Genomic DNA, 13,346 nt, shown 5'->3' on the forward strand with positions numbered 1-13,346 from the left:
CACCCAGGTGTGACGTCATCATCCTTTTTGTCAGCCACAGTCAGTGCCTGTATGGAATGCCAAACTAGCTGTATCTTCCGGATCCATTTACGTCCTAGTAGTGGTTGTCCTCCATCTGGCAATACATATAGGTCCATTTTTGGTGTTTCCTTGCTGTTATATATAACGTTCACCCTTATTTTTCCTTTGGGGTAGACCTTTTGCACCATGTACGTCTTCAAGACAATCTTTGTATCTCTCAAGGGTATATGGGTATATGTGAGAATAGCCGCTTGTAGTCCCTTCGGTTTATGACTGTTAGGGCTGATCCTGTGTCCAATTCCATTTTCACTTGGACTCCTGCTGTCTTGAGAGTGTGACTCAGATAGTTTGGTGATCCTCCATTTTGATCACATTATCTGGTTTCAGGCAACCCAGCTCCTTGCTTCCGGAGTCTGTATCATTCTTCTGTACGTCTGAACTACTCTCCGTCACTTTATGTACCTTCTTGTATTTCTCCTGTGGAGATTTCTTGCTGCTGGTTTGCTTTCCCGACCTGCAGACTCTTGCTATGTGTCCTACTTTTCCACACAATCTGCACACTTTGTCCTTGAAACAGCAATCATTATGGTCGTGTGTTGTTCTGCCGCAGCGATAGCACTTCACTGTTCCGTATGACATTTCATATGTGCCATATTCTTGCGGTCTCCGTTGTATCTCTGCAGCGCCCTGTGCTGCTGCTTCGTGTGATACTGCAATGCTGAAAGCATTGTCCAGCGTAAGATCCTTTTCTGATAGAAGCCATTTCTGGGTTCCTTCACTTTGAAGCCCACACACAAACTTGTCCCTTAAAGTACCTGCTAGTCCCGTTCCAAACTGGCAGCGTTTCGATAGCTTGCGCAGTTCTGTTAAATGCTCAGCATTACTTTCATCTTTATGCTGGTTCCTTTTGAGAAACTTAAATATTTCTGCTATCAGCAGCGGTGTGGAGTTTAAGTGGTCCTGTAGGATTGACACTGTTTTCAAAATCCTTTTCTACTGGCTTCTCTGGGGTTACTAGGTTTCATAGTAAGCCGTACGTTTTTGCACCCATTGAAATCAACAATACCAGCGCTTTCTTGTCATCTGGCACTTCATTCACCTTGCAGTATATTTCTTTGCGTTCGACATATGTCGTCCAATCTTCGAGTTCATTGTCGAACGCTGTGATACTGGCACTCTTCGGCATTTTTGGGTGTGGGTAGACTGGCTTAAAATGGCATCACCCGCGCTTTCCCTTCTTCCCCGCTGCAGCTTAAAATGGCGTCTCCCACACTGCTGCCAAAACCACTCTCGGCAGTCCTCGTGGCAAATGGCGACGCCCTGTGGGTTTTGTGCACTGCTCCTGCGCTGCTGCCAACGCCGCTCTCTGCGGTCCTCATGGCAATGGCAGTGCCTCGCATTTTCCTGTGTGCCTCTCTCCCTAATTGACGCTGCTCGGCCCTTGAACACCGGCTGCGCTCTGCACATTTTCCTGCACGCCTCTCTCCCCCATTGATGCTGCTCGGCCCTTGAACACCGGCTGTGCTCTGCTCTCTCTCGCCTCTCTCCCCCATTGAGGCCGCTCGGTCCTGAACACCGGCTGCGCCCTGTGCGCTCTGCCCTCTGTGGAAGTACAGATTCTCACTTAGACACAAAATGGCTTCCTGGGCATAGAATAAATACTCAAATGGCCGACAGAATGATTCACTAATCAGTTTCAAGGGGATGAGACAATTTAGGAATGCTACATACGTACTCCTTATCTGTGACAAGCTTAACAAGGAGCCTCATTTACCAAACAAATAGCCAAGGACAGGATAAGGTAAACATCGGCCCAGAGGCTCAGTTGGTACAGTGGGAGAACAGAAGGATCCCATAATAAAGGATTAGTTAATCTTATCTCAAGGTATTTCTGTTCGTTATTCTAATGAAGCCTGGAATACGTTGTTTCAGTAATTTGCAAGGTCTGTGCCTTTGTAATCAGGTATGATTCAATACTATGTCATGTGGCATAGAAAGCCTGTTTTGTTTCTGTACTGTATAAATATGTTACAAATTCTGTATTACTTCGAAGAGGTCTGATGTAGCCTTTGACTACACAGCCCTTCCCTTGCAAGCAAATAAAGCCTGTCTTTAATGATACTTTGTGTTTAAAGAGTCTTACTCGGGAATCGAGACTTCGACAGTATTACTTGGAGGTTCCACCGAGATCGCTTGCTGCCTTTCGGTAAGTCACGGACAAGGACATTGTGAATCTCTAATGACAGGTCCTGAATGGCCACAGTGATGTTTTATCACATAAAAGGATTTCTCATTAGATATTGAATTGGTGTGGTCTGTTTCTTCTGACGTGAGTACTGCGATCAAGTTAAGACTCGTGTTTCAGATTTGAGTTGAATCCTGCAACTTTTGCTTCTTTTATTGTTGACCACTGAAAGGAGGAGAATACTGACTACTCAAGTCTTTGAAAAAAAAAGTATCGGGCAAAGAAGGCAAGTGGAAAGTCGACAGGGCTGAGTCCCAGACAGATAATGTACCAAGTTAAAACTGCAGTATCAAGGGTGGGTCCCTTGAGCCGGGGTTAAAGTCCCACGGCAGAAAGTATCGTTTGAGGATTGTCACTGTGTTTTAATGACCTGTATTACCAGGCTCAGGACTATTCTCCGTTGAGATACCTTCTGTGAGGGTTCAAGCCCCTCCAAGCATAAGGATTTTATATGAATATAGAGGTTAAGAATTATCGCAACCATTGTTTTCCGTTTTGTTTGTTGATTATTGACAATATTAAGGCAGAAGACTCTCACATAAAGTATAAGTTAAATGTTAAGGACTCAGCTTGTAGTGGCATGCAATGCAAACTGAGAATTGACTATTTGTTTAGTTTAGAGTATAAGATAAATGTCTGAATATTTGGTCTGTTTGCCTGTTTGGGCGGCTGCATTACTTGTCATTTCTTTGACTGTTGTTATTACTTGTTATTTTTCATCACTTAGGGTCCTTTGGACAGTCAGTAATAGTCGTAAGGGGGTAAAGGGGCAAAACCTGCGATCTAGAAGAGAGCCTAGTTTAAAAAAAAAACAAACTAAGATGGGAGCTGCACAGAGCAAGATCCCAGAAAAAGGAACTCCCGCTTCTTATGTCTTTACCTACTATGGTCAGATATCCATAAATGATTTACCTAAGTGGGCTAGATGGACCAAGAAAGACAGACACCCTTTCCCCGTGGATGGTACATTTAATCTAGATAGAATCACGTGTCTAGAAAACTGCCTAGCAGGCAGAGACCCAAGGAGAAGGGGTGCAAAGTCCGTAAATTGGTCTGCCTTCTCAGATTGGAAAAGGGAAGCAGAAAAACGTAAGGAATGCAGCATATTAGCTAGTAAAATTGAGAACAAAAATAAGAAAATAGATCTAATGAATAAATTGATTAAACAAGAAAAGGTTATGCTAATGCCTTTAAGACAAAACCCGAAGCCTACCGCTCCTCCCTGTGAATATCCTCCCATGCCCATGACTCATTCCAGTGATGACGAGGATCAGGGATGGTTCAGAAGACCAGCCCCGCCTCCTGAATACGAAGTGCAACAACAAGGCGCAGCGGGTGGTGAATCACCCGACCGCAGTGCTGTAAGTCAGGAAAATATAATCAACACTAGATAAGATAATTGAGACAACTCAGAAAAGGGATGAAGATGTTGAGGATTATACAGAAAGAATGGAAACAGTTGTGGGACAGCATTCGGGTATGACAAAAGAAAATGACCAAATCCCTTTAATTAACGCCCTTGTAAACGGCCTCAGAACAGAACTTAAGGAACCGTTGACTTTAGTTTGCCTTGACTGGAGACATAAAACCATTCCTGAATTGACACAAATCTTGAAAGGAATACAGGTAAGGAATAAAGATCAAAAGAGTAAAATTTCTTTGTTAATGGAGCAGGCAGCTTCTCCAGCCCCGACCGCCCAGACTACTATTTACTACCAGGGTCAAAACAAGGGATGAGGTAGAGGGTATAACAGAGGCAGATTCAGAGGCAGGGGTAGAGGAGGTGGTGGCAGGGGCCAGTGGAACGGAGGAGGAAATACAAGCTCATGTTTTAATTGTGGTCTGATCGGCCACTGGAAAGCCAATTGCCCTTACCCAAAACCGCATAATCAAGGTTGGGAAGGTGCACCCGACAATATGAATACCCAAGCCCAGGTTCACAATCGTCCGCAGGCAAATTTCACAACAGGGAACCCCTGGGAAACTCAAAATACGGAAGGACAATCCAGAATGCCAGTGCAAAATTATTCAGCATGACGCAGAGACGCAGCCTCCGACGTTACCCACCTCCTGCAGTTACCCTTAGTATCACTAAATTTTAGCGATGAGCCATATTTATCCATAGAAATGCAGGGCATTAGAGTCCCTTTTCTCGTTGACACAGGAGCCACAACCTCACTATTAACAAAGCAATACGCTGGAGGAACTCCGTGTACTGGAAAGAATGTCACATGTGTAGGACTTTCCGGCGTCTCACAGACTATGACGTCGTCACAACCATTAGAAATACAAGCAGACAATTTCTCTGGCCAGCATGCCTTTCTTCTATCAGATGAAGCCCCCATGAACCTTTTAGGGAGAGATTTGCTGTGCAAAATGCAGGCAACAATAATTTGTTCAGAAAAAGGACTGCAGGTGCACATCCCTACCGATAGATGTACTATGTGCCCTTTACAAGAATGCTCCCCTCCCGTCATCGACCAGTGGACAAACAAAAACCAAGAATTAAGCCACACATTAATGATGATTGTAGGAGCATTGCAATGTGCCTCAAGAACAGTCTCAGAGTACCAGAAGGATTTGAAATTAGACAGTTGGCACATGAATCTGCATTGCACTGCCTTTTATGAAGGCATGGGAAAAGACACGACTATAAAAGACAGTTACTCAATTGGATCCCGTTGCATGCGGCCTGCCTGGATGCCTGCCAATTCTAGCTGCTGCCTATTATGCTGTACAACAAGCTCAAGGTATCACGCTCAATCATTTTATTTGTGCCACATTCAGTTGAGGTGCTATTGACAAAATGTGCCACTCAACATCTGACGTCAGCCCGCAGCAGTAAATATGAGGTTGAGTTATTATCCAACTCTAATCTCCTAATTCAAAGATGTTCGGCCTTGAATCCAGCCACGCTGCTACCCACAGAAGAAGACGGAACTCCACATTACTGCGAAATGATCACCCAATTGGTGACTAAGCCCCGAACAGATTTATCAGAAACTCCTATCTCCAATAGTGACTTAGCGTACTATGTAGATGGGTCAGCCCTTAGGGATGACAAGGGATCACCTAGGGCTGGATATGCCATATCAGATGATCACTCGATTGTGGAGGCACTCTCACTACCTCAATCCTTTTCAGCGCAACAAGCAGAACTCTTCGCTCTTACCAGAGCTTGTATATTGGCTACTGATCAAACTGTTAACATTTATACCGTTTCCAGGTATGCTTTTGGAGTTGCTCACGATTACGGACAGATCTGGATATTAAGGGGGTTTCTAACTTCCTCAGGATCAACTATTAAGAATGCTGAGCAAATCAATAATCTTTTAAAGGCTCTAGTGTGCCCCACTAAGATTTCAGTCATTAAATGTCAGCTCATACAGGCAGTCAGGATCAGATCTCCTTGGGTAACGAGCGATCAGATAGAGCTGCTAAATCAGCCGCTCTGTCAGATACAGGGCCACAGGTCTCAGCCTTTGTATTTCATCAACAAAAATCAGATAATGACCCACCTTCTATTAATGATGTTTTAGCCTTTCAGTCACAGGCTAACCCGGACAAAGTGTTAAGTTGGGCAAGGGATTTTTGCTTTAAAATGCCTGAAGGAGTATGGGTTCACCATGACGGCCGCATGTTGGCTCCAAAGTCTTTACTTCCATGGATTGCCTGATGCGTTCATGTTTTCACGCATGCGGACAAAGGGGGGATGGCAGACTATATTAATCAAACATGGTATGCACCAGGTATTTCGGCAATTGCAAAACAAATTAGTGAAAGGTGCACCATTTGCCAGGAAATGAATCCAGGCAAGACAGAGAAAGTACAGGCTTCCTCCCACCCAAATCCATCAGGCCCTTTCGTACATTTACAAATGGATTTTATTGAATTACCTCCATGTTTAGGATTTAAGTATGTGTTAGTAATTATAGATATGTTTTCAAGATGGGTCGAAGCTTTCCCATGTAAAAAGAATGATGCTGTAACAGTAGCAAAGTGCTTGTTAAAAGAAATCATACCAAGGTTTGGAATACCTATGCAGCTTTCAAGCGACAGAGGATCGCACTTCACTGGAGCGATTATAAAAGAACTATGTAAAGCTTTGCAGATTAACCAGCATTTTCACTGCAGTTATCATCCACAATCCGCAGGACTGGTGGAAAGACATAACGGAGTACTGAAGAATAACATTTCTAAACTTTGCAGTGAAACTGGACTTAAATGGGTCGAACTATTACCCTTAGCATTGATGATAATGCGAGCAGCAACTAACAGGACAAATGGACTGTCTCCACATGAGATTGTTATGGGACGATCCCTAAGGCTGCCATTTTCAGCACCATTTACGGTGAAACAAATGGACATTCATAAAATGGACGAGGCTATGCTAAACTATTGAATCGCATTAACTAAATGTATTTCCAGCTTTCACCAACAGGTAAAGGAAGCTCAAACGAGTCCAGCAGAGGGAAAGTGCCACGACTTGAAACCTGGAGATGACGTCTACAAGAAGGTTTTTAAAAGGAAGAACGGTCTGCAACCACGCTTCGAAGGACCATATCAAGTGCTCCTGACTACAAGTCAAGGAAAGATCTTCCTGGATTCACGCATCCCACTGCAAGAAGGCACCGAATAGAGACAATAGAATTTTGAAAGACTCTAACAATGAAGACGTTACTTATGTTTTGTATACTAGTCGGACTACTGAGTCTAATATGCCAAGGAGATGGGGAAAGATCCCGAAAGAAACGAGAATTAAACGTGCATACTTTTTTGTACATGCCTTACGAATATGCTAGATGCAGTAAGTCAGTATGAAAACCCAAAGAACCAAGGCTGGGCTGACTGGATATTGGGAGGATGGCTGGGATCAGCAGGACAAATATTATTGCATGAACTGGTAGTAGTAATAGCCCTGATTGTATGCATTGCTCTGTTTGTCACAACAATTAAGTGTTGTTGCAATAGGTTAGGCAAGGCAGTCTTGCCTGCAATGAATATGATGATACAGAGAGAAGTAAAGTCAGTAGAGGAAAAGAATGGTCCCCTAGATGAGGAACTGAGACGATTGAATAAAATACAATTATAAGGATTAGAAGACTTAGACAAAATATATACATATATATTCCACATGCCCTCCTCTTTCTGTAAAACATATTTTTCCACTCAAATGGGAACTGCAGGCTAGGAAAAAGAGAGAGGACTCCTTTCAACAACAAGCCAGTGATGTCGACCTTGTATATCACTTGGTCCGCACTTTGGGGGCTTACATAGAAGCACTTGTGCTTAGGAGAACCCCACAGGTTAGGTATAAACTGTGTGGGCCATGAATTAGTCCTCCTCTATAAGCTGCTGTTCCATATCCTTTTAGAAGGTGTGTAGTGGCACCCGAACTGCAGGCTAATATAAGCTGCAGGAAAATTAGAACACTGCAGGCTAACATAAGCTGCAGAACTATACAAAGACATAAACCTGAAATCAAATCAAACATAATTAAACCCCAACAAGAACACACGCCCAAACACTAAGAATAAACAAAGAAGAAAGACGATCTTAGATAAGGTCAACCATCAATACAGGTATATCCCAAGGATGGTTCAAAACGGCAAAGAAGTCGGTATCCTTGGCTAAAATCTAAATTTGGTATGAGGACCAATAGGAAGAGGTTAATTTCAGTTATGTTGTCCTAGTAAGGACAAAAGGGAAGAATGTGGAAGTACAGTTTCTCACTTAGACACAAAATGGCTTTCTGGGCATAGAATAAAAACTCAAATGGCCGACAGAATGATTCACTGATCAGTTTCAAGGGGATGAGACAATTTAGGAATGCTACATACGTACTCCTTATCTGTGACAAGCTTAACAATGAGCCTCATTTACCAAACAAATAGCCAAGGACAGGATAAGGTAAACATTGGCCCACAGGCTCAGTTGGTACAGTGGGAGAACAGAAGGATCCCATAATAAAGGATTAGTTAATCTTATCTCAAGGTGTTTCTGTTTGTTATTCTAACAAAGCCTGGAATACCTTGTTTCAGTAATTTGCAAGGTCTGTGCCTTTGTAATCATGTATGATTCAATACTATGTCATGTGGCATAGAAAGCCTGTTTTGTTTCTGTACTGTATAAATATGTTACAAATTCTGTATTACTTCGAAGAGGTCTGATGTAGCCTTTGCCTACACAACCCTTCCCTTGCAAGCAAATAAAGCCTGTCTTTAACGATACTTTGTGTTTAAAGAGTCTTACTCGGGAGTCGAGACTTCGACACCTCTCTCCCCCGTCGATGCTGCTCGGCCTTTTTCTGTGCCGCTCGGTCGGGCTCTAGCCCGTCGCTGTCCGGGAAGGGTCTGCGCAGTACCTGATGCCAGCCCGTTTCGCTGGACCACCGTGACTGGAAAGCCAAGCCTGGCTCTCGACAGCCTCCCCTGCGATGCTCAAATCTCCGCTGGATGACTGGGCAGTTGCCCATGGTCGACACCCGTGCTTCTGGACTCGACCTTCTTCCACTGTTCAGCAGGAGCGAATCCCTGGGAGGTGATGCAGAGTTGCAGGTAGTTTCGAACTTGCTCGTCGCCACTGTTAGATCCGTGTATCTTAATGTTGTGTCCTTCATTAATCAGACAACGACTGCAGGGAACGATTCAACAGGTATTTACTGAATGAGGGTTACTCTAGAACTAACTGTACAGATCATTACTCAGGGTATATATACAGGAGTGGTCACTGCCGGTACTACAGTATACAGGAGCTGTAAAAAGTAGTTCTCTCCCTTAAAGGTTCATACATTACAATTGCGATCAATTGATCGACAGTAACCAGCCCTTTCCTAGATACAGTTGCTGGCTCTGAAAAGAGCCTTTGGGTTATTAGATTAAATCTTGTCCGCTTTACTTGCTCTTGGAGCTGGCAGTGCTGGTTTTCTTGGGCAGCAGCACCACCTGGATATTAGGCAGCACCCCGCCCTGAGCGATGGGCACCTTTCCCAGCAGTTTGTTGAGCTCTTCGTCGTTGCAGATGGCCAGCTGCAAGTGTCTGGGGATCACAGAAATCACAGAAACCGCACAGTGCAGATAGAGGCCATTTCGGCCCATCGAGCCTGCACCGACACATATTCCACCCGATCCCCGTAACCCCTACACCAACACATATCCCACCCTATCCTTGTAACCCCACGTGTTTAATCCCCCTAACACGAAGGGTCAATTTATCAGAGCCAATCAACCTAAACTGCACATCTTTGGACTGTGGGAGGAAACCGGAGCACCCGGAGAAGACCCACGCAAACACGGGGAGAATGTGCAAACTCCACACAGACAGTCACCCGAGGCCGGATTCGAACCCGGGTCTCTGGCGCTGTGAGGCAACAGTGCTAACCACTATGCCACCGTGCAGCCCACGGGATGATGCGGGTTTTCTTGTTGTCGCAGGCCACGTTGCCGGCCAGCTCCAGGATTTCAGTGGTCAGATACTCGAGCACAGCAGCCATGTAGACCGGGGCTCCAGCACCCACATGCTCACCGTAGTTGCCCTTTCGCAGGAGCCTGTGAACACGGCCCACAGGGAACTGCAATCCGGCCCGGGATGAGCGAGACTTGGCCCTGGCCCGAGCATTACCGCTGGTTTTTCCTCTTCCAGTTATTTCCACAATACACTCATTCAGAGAAAGAATGAAAATCTCCTCCCACATCTGCCCTTCTTATAGCTTCTGGAGGAATGCAGATAGCGTTCTTGTGATTGGTCGCTCTATGGTCAACTTCATTGGTGTTTTCTGCTGACCAATCACAGTCTGTTTTTTCCCTCCAATGAGAAGTGTGTGGAAATAACTGCCTCAGCAGTGAAACTGCCAACCATTACTTAATTTCAAAAAGGCCGCCAATATTTTCCTAAACCACCGAATTAAGTTAATAAATTCTCCATTAGCCAAAGATTTCAGGACATTTTTATTCTGCCTTCTGTCTTATTCCATCTCTCCCTTGCAAATTCCAGGCTATTATTATCAGGATTAATTCCGCGTTCAATTTGAAACTGCAACGGGCGGGATTCAATTTCCATTGACTTTGAAACAGGACAATTTCCAGCTCAATCTTTGTAAAAGTGAGGTTTCACAGATTATCGCTCGATCATTTGCACAGGCGGGAGGGAAAGCAGAACTGGGAGTCTTTCTGTGAAAAGGGATGATGGATATAGCGATCAAACTGACCCCGTTCTGTTCTCTAAAATAACTCCCATTCTGGGTTGTTACACTGCACGAAGTCTCAATTAATAAACGGATGATTCACAAATGGCATTAAAAAAATTGGAAAGGTCTTGACAGAGAACGAGGTGACTCAAATCAGAGTTTCATCCCTTAACATAGAAACATAGAAGATAGGAGCAGGAGCAGGCCATTCGGCCCCTCGAGCCTGCTCCGCCATTCAATGAGATAATGGCTGATCATCCAAATTCAGTACCCTGCCCCTGCGTTCTCCCCATATCCCTTGATCCCTTTAGACTTAAGAAATATATTCAACTCCTTCGTGAATATCTTTAATGAACTGGCCTCCACCGCCCTCTGTGGCAGAGAATTCCACAGGATCACCACCCTCTGGGTGAAGAAATTCCTCCTCATCTCAGTCCTAAATGGCTTACCCCTTATCCTTAGACTATGATCCCTAGTTCTGGACTCCCCGGCCATCGGGAACATCCTTCCTGCATCTAGTCTGTCCAGGCCTGAAAGAATTTTATAGGTTTCGATGAGATCCCCTCTCAATCATCTAAACTCCAGTGAGTATAAGCCCAATCGATGCAATCTTTCCTCATACGTCATTCCTGCCATCTCAGGTATCAGCCTGGTGAATCTTCGCTGCACTCCCTCCATGGCAAGAACATCCTTCCTCAGATAAGGCGACCAAAACTGCGCACAATACTCAAGATGTGGTCTCACCAAGGCCCTGTACAACTGCAGCAAGACATCCTTGTTCTTGTACTCGAACCCTCTTGCTACGAAGGCCAACATACCATTTGCCTTCTTAACCACCTGCTGCACCTGCATGCTTACCTTCAGCGACTGGTGCACAAGAAGCTTTTAATTCATCGGCAGGCGCTGTAAATGAACGGGACTGAGAGCAAAGGGAAAGAGCGACCACGACCGTGTTTGTAGTTCTTATCAGCCGAGCACGGAGGAAACGGCATCCGCTGGGGGAGCGGCGCTCGCATGGGCCCTTCCCATGGGTTTAAAAAGTGTGGGGGAGGCCGAGGCGAGGGTTGTATTTTAGCGCATGAACAGACTTCTTTTTATCACACTTAAACCAGCCAAAATGTGATTTGTGCAACAATCACTTTTATCATTCATTAAATGGGCCACATGGAGATGATGTTAATTCTCATCCGAATTACTGATAAACCAAGTGTGTGACCCGCAAACTGGAGTGGGAGTTCCTGAAGAGATTTACACATTCCCTCAGTTGAGATTTTATTTTCATCCACAGGGTGGTGGGATTCTGGAACTATTTTGCCTGAATGGGTGGTAGAGGTAGAAACCCTCATCGCATTTAATAAAAGTACTTGGATATGACCATAAGTGCGCGGTATCGGGCAGCGCGTGCGACTTGGATTTCCTCTATTTTTAGAGAGTTGCGTGTGTGTAAATTCTCCGGTATTTACGCATTGAAAAACCACACGTAAGTACTTAGTTTTACAGATAAGTGGTCTATTAATGCAATTGAGAATTTTTTTTTCCACAGGTTTGCTATTTTTTAAGAATTTACAGTAAGGTAAGTTTAGTTTTAGCCCCGATTTTTTATATAATTTTTTTTTCCAAATTTTAAAATGATTGTTTAAAGTAGTTTTTCAGAGTTCTTTGTGGTTCATTTAAGTAGTGCAATGTTTTTTTAAATTTTCTTTCAGGTTTAAGTAGTGTTTTGGAGCCAGGAGTTTTCATGAGTTTGACAGCTCTTACTGTCAATCTCATGAATGAACTTTTGCAACCTCCCATTGGTTGCCCTGTGCTCACGTGATCCCAGCCGGTTCATCGCACTAAGTACGCCGCTGGGTCACGCACGCACAGCGCGGCAGGACCTCAAGCGGTCCAGTGAGAGGAAATGCAATGCGGGCCAGGATTAAAATGTCAGCGCGCCGGGTAAGTGCACATCGGCAGCTTGCACGCACAGCAAGCTCCCGATCCTAATTTCAGGGCCATAGATTTAAATCAACACACACATAAATCCCAGACCAGAAATTGACAGGTACTGAAGTGCCGCTACCGACAAGGCTATGGCTGGCAGAGACGAAGGGCCGAATAGCCTCCTTCTGTGCCGTAAATGTCTACCGTTCTATGAGTAAATGCCATTCTGCCCATCATCCGTATAGTGATTTAAATCACCTCCGCACCTAAATTTGATGTTGGGATAAAATATACATCTTCACCGATCACAATCTATCTCCACTCCCAGGTCACTGCACTCTCAGTGAGGTGGTGAGTGGCTCTTAAAAGAGCTATTGTGTTGTGTTTGGTTGAAAGGGTCGAGATGTTCAGCCGCCGAATCCATATAGAGAGTGCGGCCCTGCCATTTCAGAGCGTACACCACATCCATGGCAGTGACCGTCTTGCGCTTGGCGTGCTCAATGTAGGTGACCGCATCCCTGATCACATTCTCCAGGAAAACCTTCAGCACCCCGCGGGTCTCCTCGTAGATCAGACCCGAGATCCGCTTGACACCGCCACGGCGAGCCAGGCGGCGGATGGCTGGTTTGGTGATGCCCTGGATGTTGTGATGGAGCACTTTACGGTGGCGCTTGGCTCCGCCTTTGCCCAGTCCTTTGCCTCCTTTACCTCGTCCAGTCATGATGATTCTTCACTTAAATCGTCACTGAACGAGATTCCCTCGCCTTAGAACTTTATTTATGGAGCCTGAGCGGACCTGGTTGAGAAAGGCAGACTGTACGTGAGGCGGATAAGGGGAGTTGAAAGAGAGAGAGTGGGAAGGGAGAAGACAGATTCAGAGTGAGAGTAACAAAGGGCTCTGAGTTACCAGAAACCTATCCACGTTGACGTTACAATCCTCTGTAATATCTTCACAAAAGCTATATACACATT

General features: G+C 44.9%; 1 protein-coding gene across 1 annotated transcript; it reads right to left on the reverse strand.

Moving 5' to 3' along the window:
* Positions 1-9,159: 9,159 nt before the first annotated feature.
* On the reverse strand, positions 9,160-9,959 carry LOC147085070 (histone H2A type 2-C-like). The gene is made up of 2 exons (XM_085979748.1): positions 9,658-9,959; positions 9,160-9,304 (listed from the first exon to the last, which is right to left on the reverse strand). Exons 1-2 carry the CDS (start codon positions 9,957-9,959, stop codon positions 9,160-9,162), a joined length of 447 nt encoding a protein of 148 aa, XP_085835874.1.
* Positions 9,960-13,346: the final 3,387 nt, after the last annotated feature.

Source organism: Somniosus microcephalus, unplaced genomic scaffold (genome assembly GCF_052327205.1).
Source record: "Somniosus microcephalus isolate GS21.2 unplaced genomic scaffold, FLI_Smic_1.0 unresolved_chr9, whole genome shotgun sequence".
NCBI classification, from domain to species: Eukaryota; Metazoa; Chordata; class Chondrichthyes; order Squaliformes; family Somniosidae; genus Somniosus; species Somniosus microcephalus.